The sequence below is a fragment of the Hipposideros armiger genome, unplaced genomic scaffold (assembly GCF_001890085.2).
Source record: "Hipposideros armiger isolate ML-2016 unplaced genomic scaffold, ASM189008v1 scaffold_28, whole genome shotgun sequence".
NCBI lineage: Eukaryota > Metazoa > Chordata > Mammalia > Chiroptera > Hipposideridae > Hipposideros > Hipposideros armiger.
This window is the reverse complement of record NW_017731378.1, coordinates 5,147,405-5,161,709: the sequence shown is the minus strand read 5'-3', so window position 1 is coordinate 5,161,709 and position 14,305 is coordinate 5,147,405. Positions and strand designations below refer to the sequence as shown.

Here is a 14,305-nt window from a genome sequence, read left to right as displayed (position 1 = left end):
TGAAGGTGAGTGCCCCACTCACTTTCATCTGAAAAAATCCCCACCATGAAGCATCACAAGCATTACTACGTTGGGCCATATGTACTCCCACCACTCTGCCTGTCCTGCTCCCCCCACCAGATTGCTGTCTCCCCCCACTCCTCCTCCCCACTCTTCCCCTCCCCTACCTTTCCCTCTCCTCCCCCCTCCCTTCTCCTCCCCTCCCCTCCTCTCCACTCCAGATTTGATCGGAGGTTCAATTCAGGTCTCCTCTCCTCTTAAGAATTCTTCCCTATCAGTTTCATCTCTGATGTCTATAGTTCCTTCAGCAAACATTACATCAGCCACCACTGTGTCTGTGGCACGGGGCTGCCTGGATCACCCTGCTCTGCAGTTCCTGGAGGGGCCTCGTGCCATCTTGTATTCTCCACTTCATCCTGCTCCTGACCCCTACCCATGCCAGGCACAGAACCAGACCCACAGTTTTCAATAGAGACTTTCCAAGGTCAAGGCCAAATGACAGTGACACCAAGAGACTCTCCCTCCCTGAAACTCTAGTCACCTAAGACCCACCTGCCCAGCCCTGGCCCCAGTCATTGAGGGGTACTGAGGTCTTGGCTCCTTTAAAACTCCCGTGGTTTGCACTTTAATAATAGCTCTGGTGCACCTTGCTGGGAACCAGGCACTGTTCTGAGCACTTTTTGTAGATTAACTCATCTACGCCGCATAACCCTTTTGAGATGTAGGTACTGCTGTAGGTCCGTTTTGAGGCAGTTGCCCAAATTCATGCAGCTAGTAAGGAGCAGACCTGGGATTTAAACCCAGGCAACCTGGCTCTAGAGCCCTTGCTTAAAACCATGATTCTCTGCCTTTCGTTTTATCATGTGCCCCTCTCTGCTTGCAAGTGCTCCTTGACCAGGTCTCCTGGGTGCCTCCCCCACAGCCTCAGCCCGTCCAGACCCAGCCTGGGCTCCTGGGCCTGCCCAGTGAGGTGGGCCAGCTGGAGCAGGGTCGGGGGAGGGGTGGCAGCAGCCCAGTGCTTGCTGTCTTCTTGCCATGGACTCCATAGAGCCTTCCAAACTGTGACGTAGCAGCTTGTGCTAATGGTCTTGGAATCCAGGCCTCAGGCGCCCAAGAAAGGTTCCGAGGCCCTGGTGGCCTGAGAACTCCATCTGGGGGGAGGGGAGGCCATGGGCAACAGAGATGGGGTAGGTGCCAGAGGTGGGACCAGAGGAACTGGTCCGGCAGGAAGGCAGGGGCTGTGGGGTGCATTGGGAGAGACTGGGGGAGCCTCTCACCCGCTCCTGTTTGCTTTGGACCGTGGAGGCTGCATGCTGTGCGCTGGAGTGTGTCTTGGCAAGAGGCTCAGTGACAGAGCCTTCTGACCAGGGGAGGCCTGGCCAAGGGTGGGCTGCCTTTCGCTGTCCTTAAAGGCACAGCACATCATAGGCAGCCTGCATTTCCAGTGTCTCTGGTCCCTCTCAGGTAGAAGCCTCAGATCTTCCCCCAAGGTCATGTGAAAGGGGTCAGGCTGGGTCCAAGGCAGAAGCAGTCCCTTAGGACCCAGCCTTGTGCCAGGTGTGGTGTGGCCAGGTGGATAACACTGGTGACGTGTGCCTGGCGAGGCCCCCTTCCTCTTCTCAGCATCTCCACACCGTCACCATTTGGTGCTCACAAATTATCACCCCATCCTCTCCTCCAAAGTGCTCCCAGGGAAGAACACGGCAATGCCTGGACATATCCCCTCCCAAAGGGGCCGAAGCCTGAGCCAAGGGGCACCTCATGAATGGAGATAGGTGTTTCAGGCCTGGGGCCATGCCTCTACTTGTCCTAGCTGCATCACCCACCCTTCCCCAGCCAGACACCAAAACCCTTTGCAGAGGCCTGGGCATGTATTAGCGGTCCACAGATGCCCTGCTCTGCATGAACTGGTATTAGACCCCATGAAGGACCTGGAGGGAAAGAAAAGACGAGGCCTGGAAGTCAGCTAAAGGCTGCTGGGTTCTCCCAAACTCCAAGCTCTGAGTCTCATCCTGCCCAGCAGCCTCTGGGTTTGTGCCCAGGACTGGTGGGTGGGAGCCCGGATCTCTCCTGCTGGCCCCAGTGCCAGCGCGCAGGTTGTGACTGTACCCATCGTGTATGCCACGCAGGAAGATGGAAGGAGCACCTGCGTTTTGACTGTGTGTTGTTTTCTGCAGTGTCCCCATGCCTGGAACAGGACCTGGCATGTACCAGGCGCTCAGTAAATGCTTAGTTATTGAGAGCACCATAAGTTCCTGATGCCAGGCAGCCCTGTAGGCACAGCACTCTGTCCTGGTGTGGTGAGTCTCGAGGATGGCCAGTGACCTGTTCCGGGTCACGCTGCTCGTATGTTGTGAAGCCAGGATCTCAGCTGAGGTCTGTCCTGGAAGAGGGGCTGAGAAGTGCCCATGCGCTGGATCCTGGGGTGAGCGGGGCCAGGAGGTGGGGAGAGTCAGGGAAGGCTTCCTGGAGGGTGGCACCTTGAAGGAGGAAGGGCTGGGGCATTTCAGGGGGAGAGGAAGGAGCAGGGTCCTCCTCCCCCACCAGCTCCTTTGTCCTAGGCTGAGCTGTGACCTCAGAAGACTTTATTAACATCCTAATTGTGTGCAGCTGGCCTCCTCTGGCCCTAATGTGCTCATTATTCTCTGTCATTAAGGAGGCCATTGTGGCTTGGTCACCCTGGGGACAGCAGTGGCCTAGGAGTGCACGTCACTTCCTGCTATCCTCAGCCAGTCTCAGCCCCTTCCTAGAGAGGCTGAGGCCCCCAAGCCCCTCTTCTGGCCCCTCACCAAGGTCCTCCCATCTCTGACTCTGTCTCTCTTTCTCTGTCTCCTGTCCGTGTGTGTGTGTGTGTGATATGTGTGTGTCCGTGTGTGTGTGTGTCCGTGTGTGTGTGTGTCCGTGTGTGTGTGTGTGGTGTGTGTCTCAATCTCCGTTTCTACCCTTTCTATCCCTCTCCCAATGCCAGCATTGAGAAGCCCAAATTAGTCCATTTGAGAGGGCTTTGAAACCGGCTAAACAGCTGAAGATTATGCTCAGCCTGGCTTCAGGGCCTGAGCTTTACCCCCATGGGACTGGGGGCGTCTCCTACCCTGAGCTGGAGGTGCTGGCCAAGTTCTTATTGAGAGCCAGCAATCAGGATTGGCTGTTGTGACAAGTGACATTACTGCTCTGTCTGGGCCTCTGCTTCCTGGAGAGGCCTGGGTCCTGGCCTGTGAGCCAGCCAGGCTAAAATGACCTTCTTCTTCTGGTACTGCAGAGACATGGCCCTCACAGAAGGAGGAACCTAGATGAGGCACCTTGCAGTGGGTTGGCCAGTTTGGGATTCTCCCAGATGACTTCCCCAGCTCCAAAGATCAGGCCTAGAGACCTCACAATGAAGATTTCTTCTGCATGTCCCGTGTGCATGAGCTCCTCTCTCAGGGTTCCCCTTCAACCGTTATCATTCAAAGGAATAGACATAGTGGCCCCTTTTCTGCACTGTGTGAAGAGGGCATCTTGGTAAAAGGCACTCCGCTGGGAAGAGCTGCCTGAGCATGGCTGCCAGGCCAGGGTGCAGTGCTGTGCTAAGGGGTCTCCCAGCCAGCCCAACCCCTGGAGGGTTCCCCACTATCCTTCTCCACCAAGTTCTCTCTTCCAACCCCGCCCCCCATTCCCGCTCCCCTTCTGCCTAGAAACCAGCAGTGACTTCTCAGGAAAAGGCCGGGTCTGGCAGCCAGTCAGTGAACAGCCGCCCCCATCTGTGCACAGGGGTGGCCACTCATCCATCCAAACCTAAGTCCTTTAGTAAAACTTCACTGGATTTCCTTTTCAAAGAATGCAGGCTGGGAGTATGGAAGAGGAAGGCTAGCAGAGGCCGGCTGGGAGTTTGGACGTGTCTTCTGGGGACATGAAAAATGCAAGAGGCGGCTCAGGCTGATCCCTGAGCATCCTAACCTCCCACGTCCTGTGGCTTTAGTCCTTCATTCAGCAAAGCTCATCACTTTCCTGTTGTGGGTGCTTCCTAGGTGCCAAACCCCATGTGTTGTTCTTTATCTCTTCTAATCCTCACACTAGCCTGCAAGGTAGATGGTAGCCCTCCCATCTTACAGATGAAGAAACTGAGATTCAGAAAGGTTAAGTCATGTTCCTGAGGCCGCAGAGCATAGAAGTAGCAGAGATAGGATTCAGACTCAGGTCTTTGGCTTCAGCACTTAGACTCTGTGCCTCAGTTTCCTCATCTTTCAGGTTGCTTTCTACAAGCTCAGTTCTGCCCTAGAGACAAAATAGACAAGGTATACTTATATAGTTTCAACAAGACTAATGCTCAGAGTGTATGAGCAGCTGAGTCATGGGGTTGATGCTCTGGACACGGTGGGGATTTGGAGAAGATCGGTCCAGGAGGCCTTCCTGGAGGAGTTTAGGACAGGAGCGAGAAGGCTGCAGGACCTTTGTCCTAGGGAACTGTGCGAGCGGAAGAGCAGGAGCCAGGCTGAGATGTGTTGGGCAAGGAGGAAAAACCCCAGGGACATCTCCCCCTTGGCCCCATTTCCCACCACGTATTGCATCAGCTGAGGAAAGCACAGCCGTGTTGCACAAGGTGGTACCCTCCATTCTTCTGGAGCTGCTGAAGGCAGTCCCCACACTCCATAGGTTAGAGTAAATGCATGGGCACACGCACACATCCATCCAGGTTAGTTCACCAAGCCATCCATACTGAGTACTCCGATACAGTCCTCAAGCCCGGACACCGCCTAGCCACCCATGGGTGCTGACTCCTTTAGCCTAGGAGAATGCCAAACAACCACCACCATGCTGATAGTAGCACAAGATTTTTGAGCTCCTCCTCTGTGCTAGGCTCCAAGCAAAGCTACTTACATATCATTTGTTATCTTCAACAAGCTTGGGAGGTAGGCTTCATTAATTACTCTCATATCAGAGAGGGGAGACTGAGGCACAGAGAGGTTTAGTAATTTATCCTTGATCACACAGCTGGGAAATAGCAAGGTAGGACCTGACTTTGAGTTGTTCTGACCGCAGACCCCTAACTATTACCCTCTAGCCCAGAGGACCCTCACCCGTACACACAGACACTCAGGTACACACAGCCCTACATCTCTATGCATGATATACACACAAAGCGCATGCCCAGGGACATGGACATAACCCATTCACACACAGGTACATGTGTAAAGTACCAATATCCAGGGACACACGTTCCCAAGGAGCCACCCTTGTGCACACAGCAGATATATACCTTATTCATTGCTGTGGTGGCTAAGAATATGGGTCCTGGAGCCAGACTGCCTGGTTTTGAAGTCCAGCTCTGCCTCTTGCTAATTGTGACCTATCTCTGCCTCAGTTTCCTCATCTATAAAGTGGGGGTAATGATGACAGTAACACTTAGTTCACAAGATTCTTGAAGATTAAATAAAGTGACATGTAAAATTAGGGCCTGGCCATACTCATCATGTATAATAAATGCACAGAAACTCTTTGTTCCTGGTGCACATAGAGTGTACATGGACAGAACCCATCTCCCGTGTCCTTGAAAATGCATAGCCTTGTCTACGCCTCCCTCTGCACATACCTCACACACTCTCAGCCCCTGCAGGAAAGAGGATGCCGTGCGTATTGGAGGTGAGCCGGGGAGCCCCATAGGGCTGGCTGACACCTGAGTTCTCGTGGCCAGCTGGGCCACGCCCAGGGGTTCAGGCTCTAATTGCTCCTTACTGGGCAGCAGGGACTTTGGTCAGGAGCCCCGGTTGCAGCAATTGACATCTGAGCTGCTGGCACCTGGGAGAGGCCTGTCAGCAGTCATGGGTGGACACAGGCCCAGAGAACCTCCCCCGGTGACTTGTGCCCGGGCTCCTGGGAGGTCTGCATGGAGCTGGGGTGGGCGCCTCTGCCCATGTTCACTCATGCCTACCTGGGTGGTATTTGAGCCTATCCATCTTACCTCAGTAGAGGTGCCCATTGCCACACCAGCCGCAAGTTCTCTGCAGGGCCTGATGCAGGAGTGAACTGAGACTTGAAGCCACACAGCCCAGGTCTGCACATTTTAGGGCTGGAGTGGAAGCCCAGGCCAGTGTTCTCGGGCAAGCTTGGCAGGGACCACCAGGCCTTGAGGATGGTGAGGGTCTCAACCCCAAGTCTTGAGGATACAGCAGGAGAATGGGACCCTAAGTTGTTGCCCTGGGGTGAGGAAATGCTCAGTCAACTGATCTTGTGGCCCAGGCTTCCCGGAAGCTTCTGGTGCAGCAGAGATTTTTGAGGCGGAAAGGATTCAGAGCCCTGGCACATCCATGGGCACGAGGTAGTCTGAGGTGCACAGCATCATGCCATCCTACCTACTGGGCACCTCAGCCACACATTTGGCCCCTCGGCAAGTCTCTGCCCTGCCCCCGGGAGTTTCCCTGTGCCAGCAAGTGCAGATCTATGCCTCCATCCCGGATCCCTGGCTTCTAGGAGAAGGAAGAGAATAGAATGTATGGGAGGGTTTCCAAAGGGTGAAGTAAGGGGGCGGGGAGACAACACCACCAGCAGGGAGGACACCTGAATCCTGGGATTATGAGGCTCCTTGGTTGGTCCCAGGGAGAAAGGTCAATGCAGGGGCCAGTCCCCAAGGTGGCCCTGGTGAGTGGGAATTTGGGCGGGGGCTGTTTACCCAGAGTGACTCTGAGGGCTCCGTCCTTATCCGTTTAGACCAATGGTAGCAGTTGCCTAAGAGCCTGAGTTTTCTTCTCCAGACTTGACTCATGATAGTGGACTTGCAGTCATGGACCTCGGTGATTGCTGAGTAGAGATGGCATTGGTGAGGACTCCCTCTGTGCCTGTGATTGAAACCCACTCTGGCCAAGTTAAACGCCACAGGAAGGTCTTTGGCTCATTGTGATTAGAAGTCCAACAGGGTGGTCTAGTTGTAGGACCCCAGTGATCTTAACCAGAGCTGACTTTCCCCACCTCTTGATCTGGCTGCTTCTGTTTTGACTTCACTCTCAGGCCATCTCTTCCCACATGTCCCTGTGATGCCTGGTTTATATGGAACTTAGGGTTCAGATCACCAAGTACCCATACCGGTTCCTAAAGAATGCTGAACCATTGCAGCATCCAGGGAGAAGACAAACCAATCAGAAGATGATTGGCCGTATGTGCCCACTCCGGTGGCTAAGGAGGCAGAGCCACACGGCAGAAAGCCCTATGAGATGGGTGGCCCTGTTCTGAGACCTCCTCTCAGGCTCTGTGGGAGAACACCTGGGGCTGGTGCTCTTGGGGTTCCTGAAAGTGCTCCCCCAGAGGCTGAAAGAAGGGGAGAAGACATCCCAGGCAGAGCCCCCTGCAAAATCCATGCCTTCTGGCTTCTTTGGAGCCTGTGTGAGCTGCAGCCACACCATCGTGGCCTGGGCTTCAGGGAGGGCTGCTCTAGGCAGCCCACTCAGTAGCCCCATGCGTGGCAGGCCCAGAATGTGTGAACAGCTGTGGGTATGATGGAGGCAACCCCCACCGATCACATTCGGGGAAAAGACGAGGGAATTGACCTGAACCTGGCAGGAGGAGGGAAGGGGAAGGCATCTGCCCCCGGTTCCAGCGGGGCAGTAACCCAGCTGAGGCCCCTGAGCCAAACAGGCCTGGGCCTCAGGAGTCTGGACTCCTCACCCAGGGCTTTTCTTTTCTTTTTTAAGACTTGGTGTGTGTTTTAGAGCAGTTTTAGGTTCACAACAAAATTGAGCAGTAGGTACAGAGGTACATGTCCTCACACATGCATAGTCCTCCCGTTATCAATATCCCCATTAGAGTGATACATTGTGACGATTGATGAACACATATTGATACATCCTAATCACCCAGATTAGGGTTTACATTAGGGTTCATTTGGTGCTGTGTATTCTTTGGTATGGACAAACGTATGATGTGTATCCATTGCTATGGCTTCGTACAGATGTTATAGGGCTTCATGGGCTTTGCAGAGCTACGAGCAGAGAGTTGTGGAACTCCCCGGAAAGGGCGGGGAGCAGTGGGCATTCAAGACGAGATCACAGAGGCCTGTCACAAGGGGCGGTGGGGACCTAGCTGAAGACCTAGGAGACGTCCCTGGGTTCTGAGTCCTGTGCAGTGGTGGAACTTCTGTCCTCTGTCCCTCTTCATTGTCATCACAGCAGCCTCAGGCAGCCTCCTCCTCCTCTACCTCCCAGTGCTAAGCCCAGCTGGGAGTGCCTGGGAAGCCCCCAGTGTGCCCCCTCCTTGGGCAGCCACTTGCTTCTATGGGCAGTGATGGGGCCTCAGTGCTGCCAAGGAGAAGCCCTGGGTCTCTTGGCAGCAAACAGTGCAGATTTGGCGGGCTCTGTCATGGACAGAAAAGAACTGGCGCCAAATTACTCTGAGGACAGAGAAAGATCCGAGTGGGGTCGGGGCCAAGACAGGCTCCTGTGAAGGGTACCTTCTAGGAAAGGACTGAAGGCAGTTAGCAGAGTCCCAGGACCTTGGTGCTTGGAGGGTGTTGCTCAATCCACGTGTGTTTGAGTGGTGAATGAATGAACCAACAAAAGAAGAAAGAAAATGAATGTGCCTTTATTATTTGGCCATGACTGACCGTCAAGGGTCATTCGAGGGTACAGTGCCCACTTACTGTGATTGAAATGTCAGCACACTTAAGAGCAGCTGTGAGTAGCACCAATGTGGAAATACCACTGACCCGTGATGGGGAAAGGGGAACAGTGACCCTTAGAAAGGCATCCCTGGATGCATTTATCCCTGGATGCCTTTGAAGCAGAGAAAGTGGCCAAATCCCAGGCCACACCAGTGGTCTGGTGGCCCACTGAAAGAAAGGGCCTGTGTGCTCCCTTGGCCTTTCCTGAAAGGTGACTTAAACACATTGGACATACTATTTCAGTTTCATTTTTTTCATTTTTTCATTCCACATTTGTGGAATTATGCATTGCGGTCCATGGGGCCCTCTTCTGAGGGAGCGTGTTGGTCTCTTCTCCTTAGCCAGGCGCAGGCTCCTCGAGGCTGGACATGGGCCAGGAATTCGCCCGACGCCCAGGCTGTCTGGCTGTGTGCCCTTCCCACTGCCTCTGCCATCGCGCTGGGTTCTCATGGCCCTATTCTCTCTTGTCCTCTCTGCAGGCTGGTGGTTCGTGAGCACCTCTGAGGAGCAGGGCTGGGTCCCTGCCACCTACCTGGAGGCCCAGAATGGTACTCGGGATGACTCAGATATCAACACCTCGAAGACTGGGGAAGGTAAGGGCCTGCAGGTTTGGGAAATCAGGGTAATGAGGCAGGTACGGGGAGCTGGCCCGCCCTGGGATCCCTAGGGGTTAATTCCCACCCCATCCCTGGCCCCAGGAATGAGTGCAACTCCTCCTGGAGGCAGCTTTCCCACTCTTCTTAAAACCATCAGAACCCCTGAAGAGGGTTGGGCCATGTTCTAGCCTCTTCTCTCTTGATCTGACCCACAAGTTCGCCTTCCGTCCCAGGCCTGTCCCTGCTGGCCCCCATATAAGGCTAAAATTAGATGGGAAATTCCCTTGGGGTGTTGATCTCAGGCTTTGGTAACTTTGGGGTAGATACGAGGGAGAACAGTCTTGGGGCTAGACCCCTTGAAGTCCCCTCTTCCCCCTGGGGTCCTCTGGGGGACCACACAGAGACCCCACCTTTGCCTCCCCCCCGGCCCACACTGTGCTTCCTGTACAGGCACAACCCCAAGGGGTTGTGTGCACACAACTTCTGCGCATCTGCTGTTCTGCTCAGAGGCCTTTACGCCGGTATCTGTTAGCCTGGCCGAGGGTATAGACACGAGGGAAGATCTGTGAGTCATTTCTCAGTATTGCAGGCACTGAGGGTGGCACCGGCCCCTGCACCCTCAGCCTCTCTGATGAACACTGGCCCAGTGAGGTTTTTCTGGGTCTTTCTAGTTGCATTTCAAAGAGCTACCCCCTACCTACCCGTCCCCGCCAGGCCAGCATTAGCCAGGACAGCCTGTCTGTGGACTCAGGTATTCCCCAGAGCAGGCTGCCAGCGTCCAGTGAGTACGAGGCACCCCTAGTTCCCGGCCTCCGGCTCTTAATGACTTCCAAACCTCCTGTGTCTTGGCAGCAGGAATGCCTGCCGTAACGGACAGTGGGGACTGTCCAAATGGGCATGTCTGAGAGCAAGGGGGATGGAGACCTGCCACCCAGGGCTCAGGCCACCTCCAGGCCTACACCCCTGCCCCCAACTCCCCACTGCCCAGGCCAAAATAAGCAGCCCGCCAAGCGCCAGCTCCTTATTCATCCTTCCCCTAAATGTCGGTTACTCAGCAGGCAGTTGGAGCCCCACCCTTCCTCCAGTAAACGCTTTATTGCCGCCCCTTTACCAGAGTTGCAGTCCCTGCAATGTGCATCCACCTTGTGACATGTTTCCAGGGACTAGATCCCATCAGGAAGAGCTTGCATGTTCAGGCCAGGTGCTCAGTCCTTCCTGGCTATTTCCCAAGCCCTGGGGTTGAGCCTGCACCCCATCTCACCTCTGGTTCCATTGCACTTCTGCAGCAGTGAAGGGTCTTGGCTCCCAGGCTGGGCCTGGTCTAGTCTGTCTGCAGCCACCAGGCCTCAGCTCCTACCCAGTTCCCCATTCTGGGCTTGTCCAAGGGCCTCTCAGAAATAACAATCCCTAGAGTGTAATGTGATCTTGCTCACTCCAGGGGTCCGGCTGGTGCTTTATATGCCCTCACTATTACTGGAAGGGCGCTGTTGGGATCTCCATTTTCCTGATGCAGGAACTGAGGCTTCCAGACATTGAGCTGTGTGCTTGTCTTCGCAAGGCTCGAGCCCTGGTTAGCCTTCTTTGCCCCGTGTTCTTTACCACTGGTCTGCATGCCTCTCCACGGAGGATTTTGCTTGTAAGCAACTCGAGGAGGGTGTGTATGTGGAATCAGTGCCCCCACCTGAAAAGGCTATGCCAAGAATGTCAGAGCAGAGGTGTTGAGTAGATGATGGAGGAACAGGACACTAAGTGGACAGAAAAGTCCAGGGCAGAAAAGAGCCTGCGAGGTGTGTGGGCACAGATGCCAGCCTGGTGCTTGGCACAGAACAAGCAGTAGCAGGTTGTAGATGATTTTGACCTTGATGAAGAATCAGGCAGCCAGTTGCAGGCTCTGCATTCAGAGGGGGTTTGTGCACGCACGCATTTGAGCATCTAGGGCGACCTTCCTTAAAACAGGTTCTTCTGCATGCTTTTGGTAGGGCCTGTGTGCCAGCAGTACCCCTGGCAACATTTGGGCAGCTGTGAATGCCACCATCACGTCTAGGGCATCTCTACCCAACTCTATAGAAGGGTTCAGGGCTCAGTACCCCGGGCCCAAGAGCCCAGCAGCTGTGGTATATCTGCCAGTCTCTGCACTTGCAGCCATGTGGCTAAGCGATTAGCCCACCCTAATCCCCTCTCCAGCCATTTCTACCCCAGCCCTGCTGCCATCCCATAATAGGTGCCCTGAGCCCTATAGACAGAATTTGGAAGCTTTCATTCCATCAGAGCTTCCCTAACAGCTCATGCTTTGTTGCTCTGGAAAGATACCGTAGGCTGTTTTGGTTTATTTCTATTATCAGACATGCTGTCATACGCATGTTTGTGTGTTTTTCCTGAAGCCAAGTGTACTATATAGAATTCAAAAATGTTAGCAGTAGTGGGTAGGAGGGCTAGAGTGGGGGTGGAGGCCCTCTCACCCACTGACAATGATGCAGGTCCAAGCCCGACATTTGCAAGGTGCTTTAGTGAACTGTCACATCTGTCACCTCTCAGAGGTGAGGAAATGCAGGCCCGGAGACGTATCTCCTACACAGAGCCCCCAGGTCAGTTTGTGGCAGAGCCAAGACCAAAGCCTGGGCTCCTGCCTGTGTCCCTGTGCCCTCCAACCACTGGCGATAACCTGCCCTCCTCCCTGGTGGGCTCGTGTTGGCACCAGTGAGCCAGCCCATAGTCACCTGTGCTGTTGCACCAAGGCCAGGCGTTCCTCCAGTGAACAGGTGCCCCAGCACCAGGCCCTGCCCCTCTGTCCAGCCTCCCCCATTGTTGGCAGGTCAAGGGGTGCAGGGTTGAGGGGGAAGAACAACATTGTGGGGGCCCAGAGACAGGGTTTCAGAGCCAGACTGCCTGGATCTGCGTGCTGCCCCGACACTTAGATGTGTGGTTAGAGGGCCCCTTAACAGCCCTCTGCCTCTGCTGTCTCGTTTCTAAAGTGACAGTGCCAACTGCACAGAGCTTATGTGAGGCTCCAGTGAGAGAGTCCTTGTAAATGCTTTAAACTGGGTGAACGGCACTTACTGCTAAGGCGACCCCTGGCCCGGTCATCAGCTGAAGCTCTTTTACCCTCTGAGAAATCACACACCCGCCTGCCCAGGCATCAGCTGTCAGGGTTCCTCCCTGGCTGGCCTCACACAGGACCTGACGTAGGTTCCACGGAGTCCATTCAGTCCCCTGCCTTGTTCCGTGCCAGGGCAGAGAGTCTCAACCCCATTGACAAAAGAGGAAACAGAGGCTTAGAGAGGGACAGCAGCCCACCCACAGTGACATAGGAACCTGGCAGTGGGGCCTGGACTTAATCCGTATCTCCTAACCTTTTGTCCAGACCTCCTACTTATAAGAAGCAGGCCTAATAGGCCAGTGTCCTCCTTCCAGGGAAGCAAATACTTCCCAGGAGGCCTTGGTGGCATTTGGCTCGGGTGTGTGTCCAGACAGTTTTACTATGGCTCTCATTGCTGGCCTCCCTCCCCCAGACCTGGGCAGCCTAGCACCCTCCTCCTGCAGTGCCAGGAGGTGGGGGCCAGTTGGCACCCTGGAGCCCTGGTCTGGTATCTGTTCCACGTCGGTGTCCCATAGGAAGGCAGGGGGCATCTGGAGCTGTACCACAGCAAACAGAGGACTAGTGCAGGATGCCACTCCAAAGAGGGTGGTCTGGAGCAGTGAGAAGCTGGGGAGGCAGGTCCTCTGTCATCAGAAATTCATATAAATGACCTGTAGGAAAGGAGCAAAACCAAGGCCTGTGACTTCTACCCATGTGGACATTTCACTCAGCACCATTTCTTAGGGATCAGCTGTATCCCCGGCCTTGTGCTGGGCTCTGGGGATGCAGAGACACAGTCTTTGCTCTCAACAGACTCAGTCTAGTGGGGATGACTGAGAAAGCAAAGGCACAAATGCAGAGTAGTGAGGAAGGCACCCCAAGTCTCTTGGGCACATGTACTCTTCTGCACATGGTACCTGGTTCATGGTGGCAGGTTCGCAAGCAGGATTTGGTGACTGAGCGGGTGGCGGGGCTGTAAGCCCCAGTGTGGTGCGCCCTTCCCCCCACCAGGAACCTGCACTGCCCTGCAGTGGCAGGAGCTGTGGTCTGTCCCGGGGGCTGCAGTGGAGGGGCATCTTTGTGCTGGCCGGAGCTCACCTCCCAGGTGCCAGGATTCTAAATTCTCAGCCCTTCCCAGGCTCAGGGACATAATCCTCGACTTTGGGTGAACTTTTCCCCTCCTGCCAATGATGTCACTTGTCAGCTGTATTTGCCCTCATCCGGCAGGTGTGTGCCGCTGGGACTTGGTCCAGGTGATGACAACCTGGGGATGTGGACTTGCCCTCCCTGTATCCCTTTCCCGCCCCATCCCATCTCATCCCCATCTCCATTCTCTCTGCCGGTTCCTGTTGGCCGCGTGTTCCATCGTCATCTCCCACACCAGTGTCCAAGAGACGCAAGGCCCATCTGCGGCGCCTGGATCGCCGGTGGACCCTGGGCGGGATGGTCAACAGGCAGCACAGCCGAGGTGACCACAGAGCTGGCTTCTCACCCACAGCTGCCACCTCTCTCTCTCACTAACACCTCTTCTCCTCTCCGGGATCTGCCCTGTGGTCTCCTCACCCAGATCCACTAGCCAGACTTTCCTCTCGCCTACTGCAGCTTGGGGGCCTGGGGGAAGGCGGGTACGGGGGCTGCGGGGGAATTGGGATGACACTGGGGTGGCTGTGGCTTCTGCTATTGCCCTGGGGGCAGGGGGCATGGGACTTAAGACACAGTTGTGGGGGCAGCTGGACCCTACGAAAGGCCATACTTGCCCTGGGAATTGAAGATTAAGAGAACTGAGCATTTCTAAATTCCTTCATTGGCTCTCTCTCCCTCTCTTCTTCTTCTTCTTCTTCTTCTTCTCCTCCTCCGCCTCCTCCTCCTCCTCCTCCTCCTCCTCCTCCTTCTTTCTTCTTCTTTCTTCTTTCTTCTTCTTCCCCTTGCCCTCCCCCTTCCCCTTCCCCTTCTCCTTCTCCTCCTCCTCCTCTCTCTCTCTCTCTCTCTCTCTCTCTCTCTCTCTCT

The 14,305-nt window shown here is 55.0% G+C and overlaps 1 protein-coding gene across 5 annotated transcripts in view; it reads left to right on the top strand.

Moving 5' to 3' along the window:
• SH3PXD2A (SH3 and PX domains 2A) overlaps nt 1-14,305 on the top strand; it is a 221,563-nt gene that overhangs the window by 188,825 nt on the left and 18,433 nt on the right. For 4 of the 5 annotated variants that reach the window (XM_019636362.1, XM_019636361.1, XM_019636365.1 and 1 more), the window contains 2 exons: nt 9,106-9,219; nt 13,683-13,766. In XM_019636362.1, the coding sequence (XP_019491907.1) occupies nt 9,106-9,219; nt 13,683-13,766 (198 nt within the window). The remainder of the gene's footprint in view (nt 1-9,105; nt 9,220-13,682; nt 13,767-14,305) is intronic. The other variant, XM_019636363.1, reaches the window with a different exon arrangement.